The following is a 25,994-nucleotide window of genomic DNA, read 5'->3' as shown; positions in this document are numbered from 1 at the left end:
CTGATGTATTGGTTTTCAATTTCTGCTCTCTCTGATTTTTAATTCTTAGTTTTCCATTGGTTGTAAAATTATTTGCTAGCCAAAACATTTTATTTGGTCTTAAGCCATTGCATAGAAGACGGGTTCTCCTTGAGTTTAATGTGTTGTTTACATTAGAGAGGATATAGATGGCTAATTTGGTCTTTTTCTATATTTTGTGATTCTAGAGGGAATTTTATTACCCATCAGTTCCCAAAACTTTATTTAATAATTTATTATCTTGACAGTAAGGACATTTTAGTAATTTTAATAGTCTACTGACAGTCAAACTAACTAGCATCTAACAGCAACGGAAGTGTCTGTAATTATATCAATACTTTCTATTTACGTGTTAATTTCCTAAACCTCAGGGGAGGTCTCTAACAATTACCAATGTTTTCATTAACGTCACGTGTCATTAATTCTACCAAAATTGACGTTCTTCTTGTTGCTTGTGCTGCTCGGTAGGGGGTAGAGTCGACATATCTGCGTTGGCCGTTGTGTTGTATCCTATACGTATTGTTATTAGAAAAGAAACAGAATAAAAGAGAAATAACAAATAAGAAAATAAATAAAAACTCTGCAAATATTTCCCCTGCAATCCCAACACGCCGCTCGCCGTCAGCAATAACTGGCCGGCTCTAGCATATCGCACGCCTTGCCAGCTGCCATCATCCGTAAGCCGTCTTCGCTACCGCCGACAACCACTTTATTTCGGTATTGTTATAGTGTGTGTGTGTGTGTGTATAACAATACCACTTTTTTTTTCTTCTGTTCCGTTGTTGCTATACGTAGAACAATAAGATCAATTAGCTGCAGTTTCGTTTGTTTCTACAATTAGTAATAAACAAAATTTATGATTTAAAACCAAGTTTACTTCTTGGCAATAAGGAATTTTTTTTTTTTTTGGGAGAAGAATTTTGTGTTTTTACTATCGAATGAATTGCTTTTTTTTTTTCTGTTATAGTATTTATATATATATATATATATCCACAAATTGTTTTTGTAATTTTGGCTTTTCGTTGCTTTGCTCCTTTAAATTGAACAGGCTGAACAAATAGCAATGGAGAAAGAGGTCATGGAGTTGTGTGAAGCAGCAAAAAGAAGGGCAGAGACAGCAGCATCCGCAGAAGGAGAGTTGGAGGAAGCACAGTGCATTGCGGCATTGGATCAGCTCCACAAGTCTTCCATCACCTGTCAACTTCTTGTTTCCACGCAGGTGTTGTGTTACTCACTCTCCATATGTATACTTAGTTTGCTTGTTATGTCATGCATGTTAGGTTCTATGTTTTCACCTTGCATCTAATATGTTTGTGAATTACTTGATCTCTCCTATCATTTGTACAAAGATTAACCCATTTAAGATGGCATTCCAAGAAATATACTTAGATCGACCATGTGATACAGAGTTTGACTATTTGATTGGATATGGAAGCGGGTGTAAATGCGGGGAGTTGTATGAAATCAAATGGGTAATGAGAGTGATCTTGTTGAAGTTATTTTTTTGATGATGTGGGAGTGCACTTGGTAGTAGTGTGTTTGGAGTTTACAGGTCTTTTAAGAGGTTTATAATGGTCATTGGACAGGTCCATCTAGTATTTTTCGTAGAACAAAGATGCCAACACGATACAATGCAGTTGGACAAAGATTTTACTGCACAGTCTGACATGCTAAATGGCCTCTGTGGGAAGAAACAATATTTCAAAGATTGGCATGTTACTTTATGCAACTTTATTAACATTTTGCATAGACTGATAGACTAATTGCATGGCTAGTTTGCACCTGCTGGAATTTTAGTTATTTTATTTTACTTAGCTCCTTGTGCAAATTATTTCAGCTTGTAAGGCATCTTCTACCGCTGACAAAACATCCAAGGCAGAAAATCCAGGATACGGCTTCTGAACTGATTTTGTCATGGAGAAGCTTGTTCCTTGAGCAAATGAAAGGAGATGAGGAAAATGGAAGCTTTGCAATCTGTGGTGAGATCAAGTCTGCAAATGTAGAGATTGCCAAGGGCAAGCGGCAGATCACTTCTGATGAGTTTGAACAGGCTTTGGATGTTGAAGTTGTCAAGGTTCGAAGAGTTGATCAGAAGGGTGCACCGAGATCCAAGAAACTGGTAGGATCGGAATTCATTGTGACTGAGGAAACCAACTCATTGGATAATGTCGATGCCGAAGCGATTAGAGAAGAGAAGCCAGCTTCTGCTGTTGTTCCACAGAAGTTGGTTTCTATGATTAAATGCAATGATTACTTTCGGGAAAGGATAAGGGAAAAACTTTACAAGGCATTGTCCAAGGTTTCTGGTGAGGTTGATGAAGAAGTTCAAGATAAATTGAATGGATGTGATCCAATTCGAGTTGCTATTACAGCAGAGTCTCTAATGTTTGAAAAGTGGGGCCACTCTTTTGGAACCTATGAGGTTAAGTATAGATCTATATTGTTTAATCTCATGGATCCAGAAAACCCAGATTTCCGTAGAAAAGTTCTTCTTGGGCATGTCAAGCCAGAGGCACTGATCAAAATGTCTTCGGAAGAAATGGTTAGTGATGGAAGCCGGCGCTTAAATCAACAGATCAAAAAAGAGAGAGCTTCTGACAGGTACCTGCCCTGGAAGGGAGGGTACCTGGGTCCAATTTACCATTCAACGAGATACATGTGTGGTCGATGTGGGCATAAAAAGACCACCAACCACGGGAATGACCAGAATAGTTCAGCAAAACGGATAAAATGTCTTAATTGCTATCAGTATTGGGAATCAACTACGGCCTTGTACGGCCTGCTGCCCGTTTAGTCTTGTGATTAAGGATATAGTTTGAAGTTAAGCAGTTACTAGTGCTGGTGATGTGGTGATTCAACATCAATTGCAGTTAGAAGCTATTTGTGCAACTAAATTGCTAGGCCCAGAATCACTATTATACAATCCAATCAATTAATGAGTCTATTTATTTATTTTTTTTACCATGTAAAAGTGAAAGTATACCTATAAGTTATCGTATTTTTAGTTCTTATGGACCGTGCATCTGCGTTGATAAAATCAATCATTGGCTTGCAGGGGAAGACATGAAATTGTTTTCTTTTCCAGTAAGATTCTGTGGCTTAGGGGATTTTAATTAGTGATAATGACCCAAATTGCCTTATGTTGCTGTGGAATAAATTTGGGAGAGTCTACCCCCCAAGTTAAAATGAACGTTAGAGGGTGGGATTTGAATTTTGCATCCTCCTCTAAGATGATGAGATATAAATAATATATCTAAAAAGAAAAGTGATGATAAGACACCATATGACATGTCATGTGATATTTCATGTGCTATTTATTGAGTAATTGATAAATTTGTAAAATTTAAGTGCATAAACTTATTTATTGAATGATAAATATTTTATAAACTCTAAATAAATAAAGAATAATGTTATACATCTCAATTTTTTTATTAAAAAAATTATCTCATATAATGTGAGTGTATACATCTCAATTTTTTTATCACAAAAATTGTCCCATATAATGTGATATTCATTGATGAAATAATACAATTAATTCACTTAAAAATTATAAAGAATTATCAATCGCTTAATAAATAATAAATTATTCAAAATAAAATTTAAAATAAAAAAAATTGAGTTGTCTATCATAATTCATAATAAATTGCATTATCATCACACACGTATGGTTGAATTAATAAATTACTTATCTTATAATTTTTTAGAATGCCTTACAACACTACTGTTTTATTATTTTATTTTTTCAACCAGTTATGAAACTTGCAACCGTATTCCTTCACACTTAAAAACAACAAAATATCCTATTACAGTAAGGACTCAGAGTAAGTGGCAAACAAATATTACATAAGAAGGAACGAATCATTATCGTAGATATTCATCGATTTTGATTTTATTTTATTTTGCTGAACAAGATGAAAAATTGCCAAGGAGTCATGAGCTCCGAATGCCGAGAAATTGCCAGAAATTCAAAATCGAAATTGCTGAGGTAAGTATTCAGTAAACCTTTGTCTTTTTCTTTTTTTTCCCCCTTTTTCCATAATGAAGGAGTCATAGATGCCCTAGGCTGACAAAGTGTTTGATTTGGGGATTTTGCGAGCGCATAAAAGAAAAGCAATAGAGGAAATTTTATGAAATGTCTTTATATATGTGTGTGTGATGTTTATGATTTTAGTTTTTTTTTTTTTTTTTTTGAGGACTTACTGTTTTTAAAATTCTCTCTTAGGAGCGAGGTGGAGACTCTCTCCCACTGCACAGGTTAGACTGCCGGCTATATTACTCATTCTGGGTTAAATTATTTATTATTTGCTTTTCAATTGCTAATTTAATTTGTTGGGTTTTGGTTAATTCTCTCAGACACGACTTGGCTTCTGCCTTGCAATAAGAGAAAAAGGAGAGAGGATTACACTTGCCTATATGATCGCATTAGCGAACTCCCCGATGATATTCTTGTAACTGTCTTGTCTCGCTTGACTATTAAAGAAGCAGCTAGAACCAGCATATTATCAAGTCGATGGAGATATCTATGGAAGTGGTTTAATGGTTGTTTGAACTTTGACAATCCACTCACTATGGGGGACTATAACTGGACATTGGGTTTGGGAAGTCAGCCACTCGATGTCGAAAGACACAGGTTTGTGAGTTGGGTCAATCAAGTTTTGAGATCACTTCATTGTCACTCTCTGGAAGGGTTAAGGATTTGTTTTGATGTTGCCTCCAATGGGGATATTCATAACTGGATCAATTTTGCTGTAGAAAAGAAAGTTCAGAAGCTTGATTTGGACTTTTCTAGGGTACAAGATTTTTCATGGCCTGTTGCCGAATACACTTTTTCACCGCATCTTGACAGTTATTCTAGCTTCAGTTCTCTTACAGCCCTCAGTTTGAATACTGTAGCTGTGACAGGAGAAGCTCTTGAACATTTGTTATCTTGCTGTCATTTTCTTGAGGTGTTAACCGTGATCCACTCACCATGTCTCACTAGTCTTAAAGTTTCTGGTCCATCACTCAGGTTGAAGTACTTAAAGTTACATCTTGTGCTCTTGCAGTATGTTGAAATTGATGCACCAAATATCATATCTTTTGAATATTCTGGATCAGGAATTGTTTTTTTTAGAGATGTTCCAAATCTTACTGAGGTATCTTTTGATCGATTCTTTTGCACCTACATCATGAATAAACTCCGCCAGCTTTCAACCATTCTTCTGCAACTACACACACTTAAGTTGAACCTAGCTTTTGTGAGTGTAAGTGTGCTTTTTCCCCCTTTCCTTAATACAAATAACTAGTATTGTTATTGATCATTTATTTTGTTTTTCATTTTTATTTATTTCGATGTGCTTGTGTTACATTTTCATCAAAAATTTTCAGGTACCTGAGGCAGTCCCGTACGATCTTCCTGAATTATGTAATCTCAAGCATTTGGAAATGGAAATCAATTTATTTGATGATGATCGTCTCCTTCCTTGTGCTGCTTTCTTGAGGGCATGTCCTTCATTGTATAAATTTACACTGAAGGTGAAATGTTTTTTCCTTTTTACTTTGATTAGTTAAGAATCTTGTTTACCATTTCCGTTTATATATTTCAAGTTTGATTTGTGTATCTATGCCTAACTATGATACTGCTGTCTTTTCTCGTCTCAGCTATTTCGTGTACATCCCTCATCTGGAACAGCACGGACTGTCAAGGATCATCCGTATTTATCAGTCTGTGAATTAAGCGTTAGGGTGGTCGAATTGGTAGGATTTGAGGGGCAGAGAGCTGAAACTGAGTTTGTGATGTATTTGATCGAGAAAGCCAAACTGTTAGAGAAGATAATTATTGATCCTTGTATACCTAAGTATTTGGGGACTCCAAAGGAATTACTGTATAGGGACAGTGAGGAGTATCATTCTGCTAGAAAGCATGCTATTGAGTTGGGAGCTAGATTTCCTTTGTGGGATTTTGTGATACCATAGACATGTAAAATAATCTTGAATTATTTTCTGGCGTGGGACGTGGGTTGGGACCTGTGAGTTCATTCACTATTCTTCTGGTTTTACACTTTTACTGGGAATGGAGCCATTTTTTTTTTTTCCTCCTTTTCTATGATTCATCAAAATATAATGAAATACTTCTTTGTTTTCATATTGTGTACATTGTAATAAATTAGAAAGATGAAACTAAAAATGGCTTTGCAGGAAATGTAGTGGAATTTGAGGCATTTTGCCTTGATGGTGATGGATGGATGGAGAGTTGGTGCGTTGTTAGAGTGCATGTTCGCGTCACTGTCAAATGCAAAAAAACTTGGTTACTCTTAACTTGATGGCCTTCTCTTTTGAAGGCGCTTTTGTATTACCCTCTTGATTCTTTTCAAATTTCAATTGAGATTGTTTTTTGTAAATTCTCCATTGTCTTTTTCCTTTTTTTTTTTTTTTTTTTTCAATTTCCTTATATTTAGTCACAGTTTCTTGTTTTATTTCTTGATGGGTTTTCAAAAAGCGTGCATGCCGTGTTGTATATCCCCTGCTTCCAGGGGATCAACACTTGCATCTATTGGCACTCTCTCCATTTCAACAGGTAACCTTCAATCAGTGACTAACATTAGCGCATACTTGAGGGATGTGTTATCCTCCAAAGCTTTATACCACGGACCTTAATTAATTCCCACAATTAATAACTCAAGTAATTGAGTAAAAAAATGAACATAAGAGAGAGTATTCAATAACAAGTAAGAAGAAAAAAATAGCAAGACCATAAATACTAGCAATACTTCTACAATAACAATTCATCTATCTGTATTTTCTCTAGTTTCATTTTACAAAGCTCTTTCGTGAGTCTTTTGCATGTCACCAGACTGCTAGAGTATTAATCAGTTAATTAACTTATTGCTCAAGATAATCGTTAAGGTGCTTAATTCGGTCATTTATTCCAAAAGATGCCACACATCATGTCAGTCATGAATTATTTAGTTTCCTCTTAACGTTTATTAAAAAAAAAAAAAGAGTCCGAATTACATTCATTATACTAATTCTCCATCCCTCTTTTGGATCCCTCTTTTAGAATTGACGTCTATGGTTCATACTCTAATTAGGTGACGCACCAAAGTCAGGGGCCTAGAATCAGTGGCAGCAAAACTGATTAAGTATCAGGTTACTGTATTATACATATATTTACAATTGCTATGACAACAGATCATTACACTGATATTTACAATCAGATATATACTTGGAACTCACATTATTATATTTTTATTCTATGAAATACATGTTCGACCAAATACCCCTCACGGAGGAGGGATGTCTCTGCTCCACTAGCATTTCGCAAGGGAGCAAGATGTTACAAGTAATCTCCACACAATTATATTTAATTGAGAGAGATTGAGTCCGTGAAAATTCGAACCATTGCCCTCATAGTCATGCTTGACTTTAAGGGTAATGGTTCACTACTGGACTACAAGTCCAAGTGGCTTGTAAATGTCTTGTCTTGCTTGACTATAAAAGAAGCAGTTACGACCAGCATAGATTGAGATGTTTATGGAAGTGGTTTTCTGGTTGTTTGAACTTTGGCAATCCCCTCCTAATGACGGACTATGAATGGAAATTGGGTTTAGGAAGTGAGCCACTTGCTCTAGAAAGGCATAAGTTTGATAGTGGGGTCAATCAAGCTTTGAGTTCACTTCAAGGTCATGCTATGGAAGAGTTAATTGTTTGTTCTGATGTGGCATCCTATAGATGTTGATGTTCATACTTGGATCAAAGTTTGCAGTAGAAAAGAGAGTTCAAAGGCTTGAGTTGGACTTTAGTAGATTCGGAATTATTCATGTAATGTTGACCAATATTCTCTCACCCATCTTGATAGTTATTCTAGCTTCAGCTCTCTTATGGCCCTACGTTTGATGAATGTAGCTGCAGCATGAGAGGTTCTTGAACATTTGTTATCTAATTACTGTCCTTCCTCGTACTGCTTTCTTGAAAGCATGTCGACCGTTATATAGATTTTACACTGAAGATGAATGTTCTCTCATTTTGTTGTTGAAAATATTATTACGACATGTAAATTCTTAGAATATGTTGTTTTATACTCTGTACATTTTTGACATGACGGGCTTTTGTCCAATAATCTCTGGTATTATAGGTACAGCCCCCATTTGGATTGGCAGAGACCTGTAAGTATCGGTCATGTGAACTGAGCATTAGGGAGGTCGAATTGGTTGGATTCATGGGATGTTTAGCTCACACAGAGTTTGTGAAATATTTTATTTCTTTTGTGGCAATTTGTGATGCCGTAGATGAACAATTTTATCATGAATTATTGACTCTAGCTCTTATAATTTGTACTGGGAATGAAGTCCCATTGTTTATTTAGCTGTTCATCAATATGATTATTGTAAATTTTTATTGAGCCGAGAGTTCTGATTGAAAACAAGCACATAAACAGGGTTACTTAACTTGAATTTTACTTGAGATTCCGACACAAATTTATGATTGTGGATTAAATATTATTTGTTGACTTTTAAGTCCAATGGTTCAGGAGGCAAGTACATAATTGAAATTTATTTATTTTATTTTATCTTTTTTTTGTTGTGGATCGATTCAGTCCAATTTGCAGGGTTACTAGTTCGGCAATTGGTTTTAAGTCGGAAAAATCGACGCCCCGTCATTTGATCCACATCACTACTTATTAAACTCAATTTAAAAAATATCTATTATTATCAAAATGCACTTAAAGCAAATTAATTAGGAAAAATAAAATATAATTGAATAAGAGAGTTTTACTCTTTCGACCCGTCTCCACATGCCATTCGACTTAAGTTATTCTCATTTACTCGGTATTAATCTTACTTCATAACACACTGTCACATGATCACGAGATACGTTGGCTTTATGGAGGGAAAAATCAATGCTAGTACAATTTTAATCACAGATATGTATGTTTTAGTTAATATTTGATTATTAGATTTTAACATATTCGCATGAATTGATACGATAAGGAGTAAAATATCTCAAATTATTTATTTTAAATAACTATCCCATAATCAATGCGCTTTTGGTCTAATGGGAGAAGCATTCCACTTATAATATTGAGTGTAAGGTTCGAACCTTCATAAGAATATTATGGAGGTTAGTTTCAGATATTCCTCAATTATCAACTAATTAAGTAAAGACAGTCTCTCACTTACGAAATGTGAGTGAAGTAGATACCCTTCGAATATTAGAGATGATTTAAAATATTTGGGCAAATGCTTCAGTAGGTTAATGTATGGCAGTGGTCTCAGTTATTTAGTACGATTGTAAATATTATAATTATAATGTCTGATGTAATATCAGTAACAATATATGTATAACAGAATTCAAAAAAAAAAAAACTATCCCATAAATAATATGATATTTATTATATTCTTTATAATATTTGAATAAACTAATTGTATTATTTTATCAATAAATTAATAAACAACATATTATTTAAGATAAAAATTTAACTATTCAGCATTATTTTATAATAAATTATTTAACTTATTAATTTAAGGGAGGTCCTAAGTTACGTTGAGCGGAACCTTTTATAGCAATAATACCACTAATAAAACCGAATACTATTACTGTGAGAGGCGCAAGTTACGCTATGCGTAACTTAGTACAGGCCTTAATTTAATGGTGGGTACAAATAACCACTCTCTTTATTCTACCACTTGTTCACGCGTGATTGGTGGTTCATAAATAATTATTTAAAACACACCAACACCTTGAAAATAAAAATAATGGAATCCCAATTTCAGTATACTAACCCTAGGCAGTAGTCTTTTCCCATTTCGAACTCGGGTCTCACACAACTCACAACCACCGATTCTGCTGCTGGCCGTGAACGTCCTTGGTCACCGCCGTGTCGCCTCGAAGCCGCCGTAGTATCTCCGATGGCCGGAAAACGACGGCCATTGTAGGGAAAACCAAGGAGCTTCACCAACCAGTTCAGTAAGCACTGAATCTTTTTTTTTTTTTTACCCATTTTTCTTTCCTTGGAAATTTACTAGAAAAAAACTTTTTCTTGATTTTGACAAAGTTTTTTTTTTTTGGGATGATTCTGTATAGGACAAGAGGACTAGAAAGTGAAGGAATGTGGAAAGATCTTTGACATGCCATGGATTCCTCATCTGACCTACAAGCTCACATGATTCCGGCCACACCGCATGTATGAAGTTTGCCTTTTTATTGTCAACTTCCAATGACTAAAATGCTATTTGATTATGAATGCTCCATGAAAGCAGCCAGCTGTTCCTTGTTTGTACATTTGTATTTCATACTGATATGAATTATTCATGCATCAATGTAGAGTGAAATTGTAATTAACGTATAAGTAGGAATCATCTTATCCTTTACAATTTGGGCTTTTTTTTGGCGTTTGTTTTCTTATTTTCATCTTTGATGTTTGTGTGGTGAAATGGTATCTGCAAATACGAATTAACCCTATTATTGCAGCTTTCAGCTCAAACAAATGCAATATTGGTTGACGATTCATCAGCATCAATGCAAGTGGATCAAACTGAAAACTCTGTAGTTGCAAGGGATGGAATGCAAAATGGAGGAACAGAATTGGTCATTTACAATTCTAAGGTTGTACCAGAAAGTAAATTTGGAATTAGATTTAGATTTTATCTTGCTATCTATTGTCAGGAGGAAGGGGAAAAAAAGAAGAGAAACTAAAGAAAGAACAGACACTTTTGATATTATATTATGAGATAAAAGTAGTTGTTTATGTTATTTTATCACGTTATTCATACAATAATGAACTGACTTTGCAATAAAGCAATCTCTGTAGAGACTTCAAGACGATCTACAAATGATAGGCCTGAAAATTAAGCAGCACGAGGACCATATTAAACTTTTGAAGAGCCAAAGCCTCAAGTTAGGGGATTCTATTCTTGACTTGCAAGGTATATTACTTCTTTTCATCTACTACATATGTCAATGTAAATTAAGTCATTATTGAGCTTTGCAAAATAAATGAAATGAAAACAAAACATTGGCTCCCTGCTTCAAACTGTAGGTGAAATGAGCCATTCCCAAATTTTATAAGAATAAACTTCAGGAGCTTTGGATAAATGTCTGATTGACATTCTTTTAACTGTCATCTTATCTAAAAGCTAGGTGGCAAACTTTGTCACTAAGTTTAAGTAATTATGTTCTAAAGATGTTGTATATAAGATTTTTGACTTAAGGTGGCAATTGTTTATAGTTACTTGGCATCAACTTAAAACTTTTGGACTTTTTCTGGTTTTGATGATGCACTTTGATTTCTTTATTTGTCTGCTTCTGATAAGTTTTCATCCAGTTAATCTTGGGAAGTATCATTCTGCAAAAGTCGATAATGAGGACCATTCCAACCATCAAAATGAGGAGGAAACAACAGGACAGATTCTTCAGCATGAGAAATCTGCTGCAGGTGTTTTGTGTCAGCTGAAAACACGCCATTGCACTCAGGCATCTCATCTTACATTCACCAAAGATGTCCTTGGTATTGTTGCTTCACTTGGCCAACTTGAGGATGAGAATCTTAGCAGGTCAGTCGGATATTGTACTGTTTGCTCATCCTTCTGCATTTGTGGTTGTGCTTTTAGATAGGCTTATTTTTAGCTTCATTTTCATTTTTATAATTTGCTTATATTGCTTCTTCTTGTCATTAATGATTTATTATCATTTAGATTTTATACATAAAGCTTACATGTCGTTACTGTGTCATGTGCTTCTGAATGGTCAGTGATTTTAATTGATGCATTGCCACAAAGATAGGTTGATGGTGTCAAAGAGTCACGTTTCTGTTTAGGTTGTGGGCTGAGTGTTGAGGGAAGTTGTGACAACGTGAATATTATTACTTTTTCACCATCCTTTATTTGTTTTTCTTGTTATCTCGAGTGCAGTCTTTTATCGGAGTACTTAGGAGTGGACACTATGCTGGCAATTGTCTGCAAGACTTTTGAATGTGTTAAGGCTCTGGAAACATACGATAAAGAAGGCCACATTATCAAAAGTTCTGGTCTTCATGGGCTTGGTGCTTCTATTGGGAGGGCTATAGATGGCCGGTTTCTTGTCATATGCCTTGAAAATTTGAGGCACGAGTCTTTTTATGATTTATTAATGATGTGGACTTTCTAAGAACTTTCAATGTTTAAACATTCTGAGAACACTTCGTTTTTCCAGACCTTTTGCTGGTGAATTTGTGGTTGATGACCCACAGAGGAGGCTTGATCTTTGGAAGCCGCGATTACCCACTGGGGAGTGTCCACCTGGCTTTCTTGGCTACGCTGTGAATATGATCAATATTGACAGCAAAAACTTGTTTTGTGCAACTGCAAGTGGCCATGGTCTCAGAGAGACTCTTTTTTATAATCTCTTCTATCGTCTACAAGTGTATAGAACAAGAGCTGACATGTTACTTGCTCTTCCCTTAATAAGTGATGGAGCTATTTCTTTAGATGGTGGGATTATTAGAAGCTCTGGCGTCTTCTCCCTAGGCAGTCGGTAAGAAAATCTGCCATCACAACTTCACAAGTTAGATGACTGATTTATTTTTTGTCATCTGTATTGTAGAATTATTTTTTTCTCTTTCACACTTTTCTACTTGCTATTTAGGTTTTTCTTAGATGTTGACATAATTTTGCTGCAATTGGAAGTTATGGCCCTTCAAATTGTGTAGGATGGTCAGTTTCACTAAACAATTTGTCCTGGAATTGACTATTTCACTATTGGGCTCGCTTCCATTTTAATCCAAGGCCCCGTATATTAACCATTGTTTCTACTTATATACACATCATATATCTCTGGATTTCAATGAATGGCTTCATCGGTAGTTATACAGTAAAACCACATTGGCCTTGTGGAATGGAAATTTTATATTGTGAAAGGACTAGCTTTCATTTGATTAGAAGAACAACGGAACAATAATTATTTTGGCTTACAAAAATTAGGCATTTTGCTATTCAATTTTATATTTACTAACTAAAATTTGTGGATTATGTGTCATGAATACCCATCCTGCATTTTTGTCCCTTTCCATTAAAAAGATGATAAGGTTGGTTGTGTACAACTTTTTATTTTATTCACTGGTTGACATAAAATCCTTGATTCTCAACTTCTAATCTAAGCCATTGATCTTTTCAAACCTCCTCAGCCCTCAAGAAACGTTAAGAACTCTCTTCCTGTAAGCTTGTTGTTGCAGAAGAATTCAAATAGTAGCTTTCCCGCCAAGACATCCTTCATTGAGTCATTTCATCAAACAGTTTGATATTTCTACCAAACACTTGCCATTTAAACATGGAGGGAGGATTTGGCCATTTGGCTACTACGTTGGCTACAACAAAGGCTTAGTGGCTTGCGTGTGAATTACATGATATGTTAGTGTTACAGTTTATATATTTACACATGTCAATAGATGAGTATTTGAATGTAAATTTACAAAGAGTAAATTACGTTAATAACTGAGAAACCTCACATTTGATTAAAAAAAAAAATGAAGTTAATGTGGTTGTATTAAGGTCCAATTTAGGAATGTTGTATCTTTTAAAATAGTTGTCGCTAGCTGTATTATAGAAACAATGAGATGTGAAGAGAATCGGTTAAGTGTTTAGTAAATTTTATTTTCAAAAGTACTGTAAGTTTTGAAAGCAGTCATGAATGTTTGGTAAATTTCATTGTTAAACTGAGGAGAGAAAATAAATGACTAAAATATATATAATGTATGATAAAATTTACTTATACATATAAAAATATTTACATACAATATTTTTAGTTGTGTATTATAATAATTTTAACTAAAAATAAAATCTATAAGATATTGATTTTAATTTTTTTGTCTTAAAATAATTGATAATTAAAAATTTATAATATAGTGAAACAAATTTAATAATAATTTGGCCTACAAATTCATATTGATGAATTATAACAAAAATTTATTAAAATATTGATTTTGTTTCCAATTTGAATAATGATAATTTTGGGTTTAGGTAATAATTTTAAGGATATTTATGGAATTGTATTAAATGATAAAATTAATTCTCAAAATCAGAATTTAAAAGTTAGTCGTTCTCTACTTTTCAAAATCAGTTGTGAAAGAGGCTGATTTTAACAAAAGTGATTTTGATTTTTTTTTAATATCAAAATCAGAATCTAAAAACTGCTCATTCTCTTCTTTTCAATATCAGCCTATTAGCTGTAGGAAATGCTGATTTTGACAAAAGTGATTTTGATTATTTTTTTCCAAACACTAAATTACTTTTTAGATTTTCAAAATTACTTTTAAGCTTACCAAAAACAATTCCAAACGGACCCTAAATGAACACGATTTATTTATTAGACAACTTTTAATAATTGCATGTGAAAGTAAGATATACTATTTGCTAATTACTTTTCAAATTGTATGTGAGAGTGAGATATGTATTTTTTTGTACATTTTTTCATGCATTCCGAATTTTTCATTCATGTTCATCTCATGAATATTTCTTTGGCATACGAAGAACCCCACAAGTATCACAAGTAGTTTGCATGCACTGCCCCCAACTACCGCACAAGTCACAAAGTGAGCTGAAGGGTATTTATAGATTTATACGTCCAACATTAATTGGTCAATCAAGAGTCAAAAAGTAAATTCATTTCACTACGGCCATCTTCCCTTTGATCAATCATCAACTTGAGGAATCCCTTCTTATCAAGGTTAAAACTTAAAATTCTCCCTCTCTCTCCCTTTTTAACTAAATAAGTTTAATGAATAGATTATCAGCTGCTTTAATTAATTTCTTCTTATTTAATGAACTTTAATTTGTGATTAGTGTTGTTGTCCTGACTCATGTTTTCATGAATTGAACTTTTTATAGTTTGAAATAGTTTGATCAGATTCAGATATCTTCTCTGTAAATGAAAAATGATATGAATGAGAAAAAACAGTTAGCTTGCTTTAAAATCCATTTCAAACCCACTGGACAATGGTAACTCCCAATTCATGCAGTATATCTATTTATATAACTATTTTAATTGTTTACAAAACTAACAAATTAACACTTTGCCCCATTTATTCTATTAACAGCTAAAAGAAAAGAGAGGGAAATTATGGACGCAGAACCAAGCCACGAAGAGGAGGGTTTCATAACAGATATGAGCAAAGTGCTTGAAAAATTTGAACAGATTAAGAAGAAGAAAGAAGATATGGATCGCCAGAAGGAGAAGATTGAAAAGCTTAAGGAAAAGAACAATGCTGCCATTGAATCGATGAAGAAGGAACTTGATGACATTAATGCAGAAATGGATCAGGTCTATGCCGAATTATCAAAACTGATAGAGGCTAAGGAAGCAAAAGCAAAATGATTCATCTGGATATTTTCACATATTAACTTTTTAAAACGTTTAGGTATCTACCTTAATTAGTACTCCAATCCAAATTCCAATCCATTCCATTCCATGTGGATGGACATTATTTGTGGCAATATCCTATTCCTACTGTCTGATTTTACATCCATTGTTCTCGGAGTGGGTGAAACGAATAACACAATTCCATTTCATTCGAGGAGAGAAATAAAATGCAAGAGGTGTTGTGATTGGCGGCCTATTAATTTGTGAAACGTGGCAGCCCCTTAATTCGAAACCTAATTTTTTAAAATCTCATTAAGGAAATAACTTTTAAAAAAAAGATAAATTTCGGATTAATCCTTAAAACCCTAAACAAATTATAACATTCTTTATTTTTAAAAACCTTAAATTATTCATATTTTCATTCAAAATATAAGGAAAAAAATATTACAATGAGTTGATGAAAATATTTTTGCCTGAACAATAAATATATCAAGATTCTTAAAACCAAAAAAGTAATTTAAAAAAAGAGGGAGTACTTCGAAATTAAAAAAAAAGGAATAAATGATTAAAAATTTTAAAATGTGACGTGGCGGCCGAGTGGTTGACGCGTTAATAATTTCATGGACAATTTTTAAGGACCTCCCTTGATATTTGAGTTATTGACATTTAAATATAAAGTGTTGATATAATTATAAACACCTCCCTACCGTTAATATAAAAATACGTATAATATTAATATAAAAGAATAAATATGTAAAAGCATATTGAAAATTCAAAATAATTCAAAATATCTGAGAAATATTGGCTGCAATACCGATTAACCAGTGCTTTGGATTAACCAGTGGACCAAAAAAAAAACAAGTATTTTCACGAAATGAAACATCCACTTAGTTATCTCTTTCACCTGAGCAAAACCCAACAGAAATTCATCTTTCTAAAGCTGTGAAGAAGCATCTCCTTTTGCCCAAAGTTAAACGAAGATAAAAAAAGATTTTGGCTTTAGTTATGAAGGAAATGAGTTCTGGTGGTGGCTCGATTCTTCCACGAAATAAGTACTGGCAGGGAATGGCTTCAACTGTTTCTGGAATTGGAGGCCCAGACATGAGCAATCCGAGATGATTGGACATGTCAGCAGACCACCAAGTCCTTGACATCCCGACGACTCCATCAGGTGATGTGCGTGACAACAACAGCTGCACCATTCGATTTGGATCATTTGTGTCACCTCACATTTTAACACCCCCCCCTTTTTTCATTTCACTTTATTCCTTTGCTTTAAAGTTTTATTATTGATTTCAAATACTTAGATTTCGATGACAAGATGAAGAGAATTGGATCAAAGAAATGGGAGAGATTGTATAGTATGATGATAAAGGGAAAGAGTTGTTTGTTATCCTATCTTTTTTTTTTTTCCCTCTTTCGGTTTCGCTTTACCCCGTGCGTAATTCAGATTATTACATATCAATGTGTTTCGTTGGGGGAAAAGTTCTTCCACTTCAATTTGCTAAAAATATCAACTTTTGTTACTTTAATATCTTTATTCTTGTCCAATTCCATTCTTTCCAGACTATGATGCCTTGCATGATTTGGATTAATTTCCTACTGTTGAAACTATTGTGATAAGAAGCAGTCACAGTCACTAGAGCCACGCAAGTACGTGACGTGAAGACTTTCGCTTTAGCCTGGCATGGTTCATGCATGCATGGGTTCACGTGAAAATAATGAATCAAAGTTGTTCACGTGAGAATTGATAGTAAGAATCAAGGGATTTGACAGCTTTAATGATTGTGCAGGAATAAAGGATAAGATCAAATCCTTAGTAGTTGTTGTTTAACTTTGTGTTTGGTAAAAGTAGCAAAGGTGTTATTTCAATTACGTATTTTGATTACAGCCGTGTTTGTAGGCTGAGTTTGTTATGTTAGTATTATAAGTAAAGGCTCCAGCATAATAAAAAGCATTCAGACAACTAAATCAATTTATCTTAGTCTTTGTTTTCTTGCCATAGCAGAAAACTCTTGTGATTGTTAGCTAACTTTGATTGGGACCTATCATATTGTCCCTTTTTTTAGTCACTTTGTTATTAGTTTTCAAATTTTGTCAATCCTTTTCCAACTTCTTTAATTGGACGACTAAAGACTGTGAAAACTAAACTACGGTGCACATTTGAATGCACTGAGAAAGTTGAGTGGCTTTATCTAATTCTAACTTTTATGCAATCGTATTCATCAAGTAAAATCTTCTCTGTGTTAACACCCCAATTGGTTTAACATCAGTCAATTTCTTACGTATAGTTTCCATGGTGGATGATGTCTTTTCCGCTCCCACTTTCAAACATATCCATATTATTTACAGCATGGAGAACAAAGAGGAGAACTTAGTTTGATGGGCACTTTGAGAGGCATGTAGCATATTTCTTGATAAGCATTGAGGTCATCAACTGATCCATTTGGCCACCATCGGAAACAAAATTTTTAGGAGTAGATTCAGAATTCCTTCCTATTCCTGAAAATTAAATTGGAATAATTATTTGAACCTACTTGGCCAAATCATTTAATTGTGCTAGCTGATGTATTGGTTTTCATTTTCTGCTCTCTCTGATTTTTAATTCTTAGTTTTCCATTGGTTGTAAAATTATTTGCTAGCCAAAACATTTGATTTGGTCTTAAGCCATTGCATAGAAGACGGGTTCTCCTTGAGTTTAATGTGTTGTTTACATTAGAGAGGATATAGATGGTTAATTTGGTCTTTTTCTATATTTTGTGATTCTAGAGGGAATTTTATTACCCATCAGTTCCCAAAACTTTATTTAATAATTTATTATCTTGACAGTAAAGACATTTTAGTAATTTTAATAGTCCACTGACAGTCAAACTAACTAGCATCTAACAGCAACGGAAGTGTCTGTAATTATATCAATACTTTCTATTTAAGTGTTAATTTCCTAAACCTCAGGGGAGGTCTCTAACAATTACCAATGTTTTCATTAACGTCACGTGTCATTAATTCTACCAAAATTGACGTTCTTCTTGTTGCTTGTGCTGCTCGGTAGGGGGTAGAGTCGACATATCTGCGTTGGCCGTTGTGTTGTATCCTATACGTATTGTTATTAGAAAAGAAACAGAATAAAAGAGAAATAACAAATAAGAAAATAAATAAAAACTCTGCAAATATTTCCCCTGCAATCCCAACACGCCGCTCGCCGTCAGCAATAACTGGCCGGCTCTAGCATATCGCACGCCTTGCCAGCTGCCATCATCCGTAAGCCGTCTTCGCTACCGCCGACAACCACTTTATTTCGGTATTGTTATAGTGTGTGTGTGTGTGTATAACAATACCACTTTTTTTTTTCTTCTGTTCCGTTGTTGCTATACGTAGAACAATAAGATCAATTAGCTGCAGTTTCGTTTGTTTCTACAATTAGTAATAAACAAAATTTATGATTTAAAACCAAGTTTACTTCTTGGCAATAAGGAATTTTTTTTTTTTTTGGGAGAAGAATTTTGTGTTTTTACTATCGAATGAATTGCTTTTTTTTTTCTGTTATAGTATTTATATATATATATATATATATATATCCACAAATTGTTTTTGTAATTTTGGCTTTTCGTTGCTTTGCTCCTTTAAATTGAACAGGCTGAACAAATAGCAATGGAGAAAGAGGTCATGGAGTTGTGTGAAGCAGCAAAAAGAAGGGCAGAGACAGCAGCATCCGCAGAAGGAGAGTTGGAGGAAGCACAGTGCATTGCGGCATTGGATCAGCTCCACAAGTCTTCCATCACCTGTCAACTTCTTGTTTCCACGCAGGTGTTGTGTTACTCACTCTCCATATGTATACTTAGTTTGCTTGTTATGTCATGCATGTTAGGTTCTATGTTTTCACCTTGCATCTAATATGTTTGTGAATTACTTGATCTCTCCTATCATTTGTACAAAGATTAACCCATTTAAGATGGCATTCCAAGAAATATACTTAGATCGACCATGTGATACAGAGTTTGACTATTTGATTGGATATGGAAGCGGGTGTAAATGCGGGGAGTTGTATGAAATCAAATGGGTAATGAGAGTGATCTTGTTGAGGTTATTTTTTTGATGATGTGGGAGTGCACTTGGTAGTAGTGTGTTTGGAGTTTACAGGTCTTTTAAGAGGTTTATAATGGTCATTGGACAGGTCCATCTAGTATTTTTCGTAGAACAAAGATGCCAACACGATACAATGCAGTTGGACAAAGATTTTACTGCACAGTCTGACATGCTAAATGGCCTCTGTGGGAAGAAACAATATTTCAAAGATTGGCATGTTACTTTATGCAACTTTATTAACATTTTGCATAGACTGATAGACTAATTGCATGGCTAGTTTGCACCTGCTGGAATTTTAGTTATTTTATTTTACTTAGCTCCTTGTGCAAATTATTTCAGCTTGTAAGGCATCTTCTACCGCTGACAAAACATCCAAGGCAGAAAATCCAGGATACGGCTTCTGAACTGATTTTGTCATGGAGAAGCTTGTTCCTTGAGCAAATGAAAGGAGATGAGGAAAATGGAAGCTTTGCAATCTGTGGTGAGATCAAGTCTGCAAATGTAGAGATTGCCAAGGGCAAGCGGCAGATCACTTCTGATGAGTTTGAACAGGCTTTGGATGTTGAAGTTGTCAAGGTTCGAAGAGTTGATCAGAAGGGTGCACCGAGATCCAAGAAACTGGTAGGATCGGAATTCATTGTGACTGAGGAAACCAACTCATTGGATAATGTCGATGCCGAAGCGATTAGAGAAGAGAAGCCAGCTTCTGCTGTTGTTCCACAGAAGTTGGTTTCTATGATTAAATGCAATGATTACTTTCGGGAAAGGATAAGGGAAAAACTTTACAAGGCATTGTCCAAGGTTTCTGGTGAGGTTGATGAAGAAGTTCAAGATAAATTGAATGGATGTGATCCAATTCGAGTTGCTATTACAGCAGAGTCTCTAATGTTTGAAAAGTGGGGCCACTCTTTTGGAACCTATGAGGTTAAGTATAGATCTATATTGTTTAATCTCATGGATCCAGAAAACCCAGATTTCCGTAGAAAAGTTCTTCTTGGGCATGTCAAGCCAGAGGCACTGATCAAAATGTCTTCGGAAGAAATGGTTAGTGATGGAAGCCGGCGCTTAAATCAACAGATCAAAAAAGAGAGAGCTTCTGACAGGTACCTGCCCTGGAAGGGAGGGTACCTGGGTCCAATTTACCATTCAACGAGATACATGTGTGGTCGATGTGGGCATAAAAAGACCACCAACCACGGGAATGACCAGAATAGTTCAGCAAAACGGATAAAATGTCTTAATTGCTATCAGTATTGGGAATCAACTACGGCCTTGTACGGCCTGCTGCCCGTTTAGTCTTGTGATTAAGGATATAGTTTGAAGTTAAGCAGTTACTAGTGCTGGTGATGTGGTGATTCAACATCAATTGCAGTTAGAAGCTATTTGTGCAACTAAATTGCTAGGCCCAGAATCACTATTATACAATCCAATCAATTAATGAGTCTATTTATTTATTTTTTTTACCATGTAAAAGTGAAAGTATACCTATAAGTTATCGTATTTTTAGTTCTTATGGACCGTGCATCTGCGTTGATAAAATCAATCATTGGCTTGCAGGGGAAGACATGAAATTGTTTTCTTTTCCAGTAAGATTCTGTGGCTTAGGGGATTTTAATTAGTGATAATGACCCGAATTGCCTTATGTTGCTGTGGAATAAATTTGGGAGAGTCTACCCCCCAAGTTAAAATGAACATTAGAGGGTGGGATTTGAATTTTTCATCCTCCTATAAGATGATGAGATATAAATAATATATCTAAAAAGAAAAGTGATGATAAGACACCATATGACATGTCATGTGATATTTCATGTGCTATTTATTGAGTAATTGATAAATTTGTAAAATTTAAGTGCATAAACTTATTTATTGAATGATAAATATTTTATAAACTCTAAATAAATAAAGAATAATGTTATACATTTGAATTTTTTTATTAAAAAAATTATCTCATATAATGTGAGTGTATACATCTCAATTTTTTTATCACAAAAATTGTCCTATATAATGTGATATTCATTGATGAAATTATATAATTAATTCACTTAAATATTATAAAAAATTATCAATTACTTAATAAATAATACATTATTCAAAATAAAATTTAAAATAAAAAAAATTGAGTTGTCTATCATAATTCATAATAAATTGCATTATCATCACACACGTATGGTTGAATTAATAAATTACTTATCTTATAATTTTTTAGAATGTCTTACAACACTACTCTTTTATTATTTTATTTTTTCAACCAGTTATGAAACTTGCAACCGTATTCCTTCACACTTAAAAACAACAAAATATCCTATTACAGTAAGGACTCAGAGTAAGTGGCAAACAAATATTACATAAGAAGGAACGAATCATTATCGTAGATATTCATCGATTTTGATTTTATTTTATTTTGCTGAACAAGATGAAAAATTGCCAAGGAGTCATGAGCTCCGAATGCCGAGAAATTGCCAGAAATTCAAAATCGAAATTGCTGAGGTAAGTATTCAGTAAACCTTTGTCTTTTTCTTTTTTTTCCCCCTTTTTCCATAATGAAGGAGTCATAGATGCCCTAGGCTGACAAAGTGTTTGATTTGGGGATTTTGCCAGCGCATAAAAGAAAAGCAATAGAGGAAATTTTATGAAATGTCTTTATATATGTGTGTGTGATGTTTATGATTTTAGTTTTTTTTTTTTTTTTTTGAGGACTTACTGTTTTTAAAATTCTCTCTTAGGAGCGAGGTGGAGACTCTCTCCCACTGCACAGGTTAGACTGCCGGCTATATTACTCATTCTGGGTTAAATTATTTATTATTTGCTTTTCAATTGCTAATTTAATTTGTTGGGTTTTGGTTAATTCTCTCAGACACGACTTGGCTTCTGCCTTGCAATAAGAGAAAAAGGAGAGAGGATTACACTTGCCTATATGATCGCATTAGCGAACTCCCCGATGATATTCTTGTAACTGTCTTGTCTCGCTTGACTATTAAAGAAGCAGCTAGAACCAGCATATTATCAAGTCGATGGAGATATCTATGGAAGTGGTTTAATGGTTGTTTGAACTTTGACAATCCACTCACTATGGGGGACTATAACTGGACATTGGGTTTGGGAAGTCAGCCACTCGATGTCGAAAGACACAAGTTTGTGAGTTGGGTCAATCAAGTTTTGAGATCACTTCAATGTCACTCTCTGGAAGGGTTAAGGATTTGTTTTGATGTTGCCTCCAATGGGGATATTCATAACTGGATCAATTTTGCTGTAGAAAAGAAAGTTCAGAAGCTTGATTTGGACTTTTCTAGGGTACAAGATTTTTCATGGCCTGTTGCCGAATACACTTTTTCACCGCATCTTGACAGTTATTCTAGCTTCAGTTCTCTTACAGCCCTCAGTTTGAATACTGTAGCTGTGACAGGAGAAGCTCTTGAACATTTGTTATCTTGCTGTCATTTTCTTGAGGTGTTAACCGTAATCCACTCACCATGTCTCACTAGTCTTAAAGTTTCTGGTCCATCACTCAGGTTGAAGTACTTAAAGTTACATCTTGTGCTCTTGCAGTATGTTGAAATTGATGCACCAAATATCATATCTTTTGAATATTCTGGATCAGGAATTGTTTTTTTTAGAGATGTTCCAAATCTTACTGAGGTATCTTTTGATCGATTCTTTTGCACCTACATCATGAATAAACTCCGCCAGCTTTCAACCATTCTTCTGCAACTACACACACTTAAGTTGAACCTAGCTTTTGTGAGTGTAAGTGTGCTTTTTCCCCCTTTCCTTAATACAAATAACTAGTATTGTTATTGATCATTTATTTTGTTTTTCATTTTTATTTATTTCGATGTGCTTGTGTTACATTTTCATCAAAAATTTTCAGGTACCTGAGGCAGTCCCGTACGATCTTCCTGAATTATGTAATCTCAAGCATTTGGAAATGGAAATCAATTTATTTGATGATGATCGTCTCCTTCCTTGTGCTGCTTTCTTGAGGGCATGTCCTTCATTGTATAAATTTACACTGAAGGTGAAATGTTTTTTCCTTTTTACTTTGATTAGTTAAGAATCTTGTTTACCATTTCCGTTTATATATTTCAAGTTTGATTTGTGTATCTATGCCTAACTATGATACTGCTGTCTTTTCTCGTCTCAGCTATTTCGTGTACATCCCTCATCTGGAACAGCACGGACTGTCAAGGATCATCCGTATTTATCAGTCTGTGAATTAAGCGTTAGGGTGGTCGAATTGGTAGGATTTGAGGGGCAGAGAGCTGAAACTGAGTTTGTGATGTATTTGATCGAGAAAGCCAAACTGTTAGAGAAGATAATTATTGATCCTTGTATACCTAAGTATTTGGGGACTCCAAAGGAATTACTGTATAGGGACAGTGAGGAGTATCATTCTGCTAGAAAGCATGCTATTGAGTTGGGAGCTAGATTTCCTTTGTGGGATTTTGTGATACCATAGACATGTAAAATAATCTTGAATTATTTTCTGGCGTGGGACGTGGGTTGGGACCTGTGAGTTCATTCACTATTCTTCTGGTTTTACACTTTTACTGGGAATGGAGCCATTTTTTTTTTTTCCTCCTTTTCTATGATTCATCAAAATATAATGAAATACTTCTTTGTTTTCATATTGTGTACATTGTAATAAATTAGAAAGATGAAACTAAAAATGGCTTTGCAGGAAATGTAGTGGAATTTGAGGCATTTTGCCTTGATGGTGATGGATGGATGGAGAGTTGGTGCGTTGTTAGAGTGCATGTTCGCGTCACTGTCAAATGCAAAAAAACTTGGTTACTCTTAACTTGATGGCCTTCTCTTTTGAAGGCGCTTTTGTATTACCCTCTTGATTCTTTTCAAATTTCAATTGAGATTGTTTTTTGTAAATTCTCCATTGTCTTTTTCCTTTTTTTTTTTTTTTTTTTTCAATTTCCTTATATTTAGTCACAGTTTCTTGTTTTATTTCTTGATGGGTTTTCAAAAAGCGTGCATGCCGTGTTGTATATCCCCTGCTTCCAGGGGATCAACACTTGCATCTATTGGCACTCTCTCCATTTCAACAGGTAACCTTCAATCAGTGACTAACATTAGCGCATACTTGAGGGATGTGTTATCCTCCAAAGCTTTATACCACGGACCTTAATTAATTCCCACAATTAATAACTCAAGTAATTGAGTAAAAAAATGAACATAAGAGAGAGTATTCAATAACAAGTAAGAAGAAAAAAATAGCAAGACCATAAATACTAGCAATACTTCTACAATAACAATTCATCTATCTGTATTTTCTCTAGTTTCATTTTACAAAGCTCTTTCGTGAGTCTTTTGCATGTCACCAGACTGCTAGAGTATTAATCAGTTAATTAACTTATTGCTCAAGATAATCGTTAAGGTGCTTAATTCGGTCATTTATTCCAAAAGATGCCACACATCATGTCAGTCATGAATTATTTAGTTTCCTCTTAACGTTTATTAAAAAAAAAAAAAAGAGTCCGAATTACATTCATTATACTAATTCTCCATCCCTCTTTTGGATCCCTCTTTTAGAACTGACGTCTATGGTTCATACTCTAATTAGGTGACGCACCAAAGTCAGGGGCCTAGAATCAGTGGCAGCAAAACTGATTAAGTATCAGGTTACTGTATTATACATATATTTACAATTGCTATGACAACAGATCATTACACTGATATTTACAATCAGATATATACTTGGGACTCACATTATTATATTTTTATTCTATGAAATACATGTTCGACCAAATACCCCTCACGGAGGAGGGATGTCTCTGCTCCACTAGCATTTCGCAAGGGAGAAAGATGTTACAAGTAATCTCCACACAATTATATTTAATTGAGAGAGATTGAGTCCGTGAAAATTCGAACCATTGCCCTCATAGTCATGCTTGACTTTAAGGGTAATGGTTCACTACTGAACTACAAGTCCAAGTGGCTTGTAAATGTCTTGTCTTGCTTGACTATAAAAGAAGCAGTTACGACCAGCATAGATTGAGATGTTTATGGAAGTGGTTTTCTGGTTGTTTGAACTTTGGCAATCCCCTCCTAATGACGGACTATGAATGGAAATTGGGTTTAGGAAGTGAGCCACTTGCTCTAGAAAGGCATAAGTTTGATAGTGGGGTCAATCAAGCTTTGAGTTCACTTCAAGGTCATGCTATGGAAGAGTTAATTGTTTGTTCTGATGTGGCATCCTATAGATGTTGATGTTCATACTTGGATCAAAGTTTGCAGTAGAAAAGAGAGTTCAAAGGCTTGAGTTGGACTTTAGTAGATTCGGAATTATTCATGTAATGTTGACCAATATTCTCTCACCCATCTTGATAGTTATTCTAGCTTCAGCTCTCTTATGGCCCTACGTTTGATGAATGTAGCTGCAGCATGAGAGGTTCTTGAACATTTGTTATCTAATTACTGTCCTTCCTCGTACTGCTTTCTTGAAAGCATGTCGACCGTTATATAGATTTTACACTGAAGATGAATGTTCTCTCATTTTGTTGTTGAAAATATTATTACGACATGTAAATTCTTAGAATATGTTGTTTTATACTCTGTACATTTTTGACATGACG

General features: G+C 34.5%; 5 protein-coding genes and 1 long non-coding RNA gene across 11 annotated transcripts in view; 5 read left to right on the top strand and 1 right to left on the bottom strand.

The window, feature by feature from the left end:
• The first annotated feature begins 499 nt into the window (after positions 1-499).
• LOC102623425 (transcription elongation factor TFIIS) overlaps positions 500-25,994 on the top strand; it is a 38,477-nt gene continuing 12,982 nt past the window's right edge. Inside the window, exons 1-3 of one of the 2 annotated variants that reach the window (XM_052442994.1) lie at positions 547-695; positions 1,067-1,237; positions 1,856-3,036. In XM_052442994.1, coding sequence (XP_052298954.1) covers positions 1,082-1,237; positions 1,856-2,812 — 1,113 coding nt within the window. In that variant the 5' untranslated portion in view covers positions 547-695; positions 1,067-1,081 and the 3' untranslated portion in view covers positions 2,813-3,036. Of the gene's footprint in view, positions 696-1,066; positions 1,238-1,855; positions 3,037-25,994 lie in introns of those variants that run through there. The other variant, XM_052442993.1, reaches the window with a different exon arrangement.
• LOC127902944 (transcription elongation factor TFIIS-like) lies at positions 592-20,930 on the top strand. Of its 3 annotated transcripts, none has more exons than XM_052442996.1 (3): positions 592-735; positions 18,961-19,131; positions 19,750-20,930. In XM_052442996.1, exons 2-3 carry the CDS (start codon positions 18,976-18,978, stop codon positions 20,704-20,706), a joined length of 1,113 nt encoding a protein of 370 aa, XP_052298956.1. In that variant the 5' UTR covers positions 592-735; positions 18,961-18,975; the 3' UTR covers positions 20,707-20,930. The 3 variants fall into 3 exon arrangements, with proteins under 3 accessions (XP_052298956.1, XP_052298957.1, XP_052298955.1); XM_052442997.1 differs by lacking the exon at positions 592-735 and adding an exon at positions 18,390-18,585; XM_052442995.1 differs by lacking the exon at positions 592-735 and adding an exon at positions 18,391-18,625.
• On the top strand, positions 3,749-6,142 carry LOC102606656 (F-box/FBD/LRR-repeat protein At5g53840-like). 2 transcript variants are annotated; one of them, XM_052442976.1, is made up of 6 exons: positions 3,749-4,003; positions 4,241-4,272; positions 4,372-4,964; positions 5,064-5,261; positions 5,386-5,532; positions 5,659-6,142. In XM_052442976.1, the coding sequence occupies exons 1-6, from the start codon at positions 3,930-3,932 to the stop codon at positions 5,971-5,973; spliced, it is 1,359 nt and encodes a 452-aa protein (XP_052298936.1). In that variant the 5' UTR covers positions 3,749-3,929; the 3' UTR covers positions 5,974-6,142. The 2 variants fall into 2 exon arrangements, with proteins under 2 accessions (XP_052298936.1, XP_006481299.2); XM_006481236.4 differs by having other exon boundaries at positions 4,372-5,261.
• On the top strand, positions 9,752-12,794 carry LOC102607162 (protein DEFECTIVE IN MERISTEM SILENCING 3-like). Its single transcript, XM_015531172.3, has 7 exons — positions 9,752-9,963; positions 10,081-10,180; positions 10,468-10,602; positions 10,808-10,922; positions 11,321-11,549; positions 11,907-12,098; positions 12,187-12,794. Exons 2-7 carry the CDS (start codon positions 10,130-10,132, stop codon positions 12,509-12,511), a joined length of 1,047 nt encoding a protein of 348 aa, XP_015386658.2. The 5' UTR covers positions 9,752-9,963; positions 10,081-10,129; the 3' UTR covers positions 12,512-12,794.
• LOC127902945 (uncharacterized) overlaps positions 12,290-25,994 on the bottom strand; it is a 36,105-nt gene continuing 22,400 nt past the window's right edge. For both annotated transcript variants that reach the window (XR_008055592.1, XR_008055591.1), the window contains exon 2: positions 12,290-12,364. This is a non-coding gene — a long non-coding RNA (uncharacterized LOC127902945). The remainder of the gene's footprint in view (positions 12,365-25,994) is intronic.
• On the top strand, positions 21,642-24,035 carry LOC102607658 (F-box/FBD/LRR-repeat protein At5g53840-like). The gene is made up of 5 exons (XM_006481240.4): positions 21,642-21,897; positions 22,134-22,165; positions 22,265-23,154; positions 23,279-23,425; positions 23,552-24,035. Exons 1-5 carry the CDS (start codon positions 21,824-21,826, stop codon positions 23,864-23,866), a joined length of 1,458 nt encoding a protein of 485 aa, XP_006481303.2. The 5' UTR covers positions 21,642-21,823; the 3' UTR covers positions 23,867-24,035.

Source organism: Citrus sinensis, chromosome 6 (genome assembly GCF_022201045.2).
Source record: "Citrus sinensis cultivar Valencia sweet orange chromosome 6, DVS_A1.0, whole genome shotgun sequence".
Classification (NCBI taxonomy): Eukaryota; Viridiplantae; Streptophyta; class Magnoliopsida; order Sapindales; family Rutaceae; genus Citrus; species Citrus sinensis.
This window is presented reverse-complemented; position numbering and strand designations above follow the sequence as displayed.

Bases quoted from the DNA above. Each gene is read 5' to 3' on its own strand.
- LOC102606656 (XM_006481236.4), top strand. From the start codon at position 3,930: ATGAAAAATTGCCAAGGAGTCATGAGCTCCGAATGCCGAGAAATTGCC. The intron at 4,004-4,240 runs GTAAGTATTCAG...ATTCTCTCTTAG, and splicing joins TCAAAATCGAAATTGCTGAG to GAGCGAGGTGGAGACTCTCT. The intron at 5,533-5,658 runs GTGAAATGTTTT...TTCTCGTCTCAG, and splicing joins TGTATAAATTTACACTGAAG to CTATTTCGTGTACATCCCTC.
- LOC102607658 (XM_006481240.4), top strand. From the start codon at position 21,824: ATGAAAAATTGCCAAGGAGTCATGAGCTCCGAATGCCGAGAAATTGCC. The intron at 22,166-22,264 runs GTTAGACTGCCG...TAATTCTCTCAG, and splicing joins GACTCTCTCCCACTGCACAG to ACACGACTTGGCTTCTGCCT. The intron at 23,155-23,278 runs GTAAGTGTGCTT...AAAAATTTTCAG, and splicing joins TGAACCTAGCTTTTGTGAGT to GTACCTGAGGCAGTCCCGTA.
- LOC102607162 (XM_015531172.3), top strand. From the start codon at position 10,130: ATGGATTCCTCATCTGACCTACAAGCTCACATGATTCCGGCCACACCG. The intron at 10,181-10,467 runs GTATGAAGTTTG...CTATTATTGCAG, and splicing joins TGATTCCGGCCACACCGCAT to CTTTCAGCTCAAACAAATGC. The intron at 10,603-10,807 runs GTTGTACCAGAA...CAATCTCTGTAG, and splicing joins TGGTCATTTACAATTCTAAG to AGACTTCAAGACGATCTACA.
- LOC127902944 (XM_052442996.1), top strand. From the start codon at position 18,976: ATGGAGAAAGAGGTCATGGAGTTGTGTGAAGCAGCAAAAAGAAGGGCA. The intron at 19,132-19,749 runs GTGTTGTGTTAC...AAATTATTTCAG, and splicing joins AACTTCTTGTTTCCACGCAG to CTTGTAAGGCATCTTCTACC.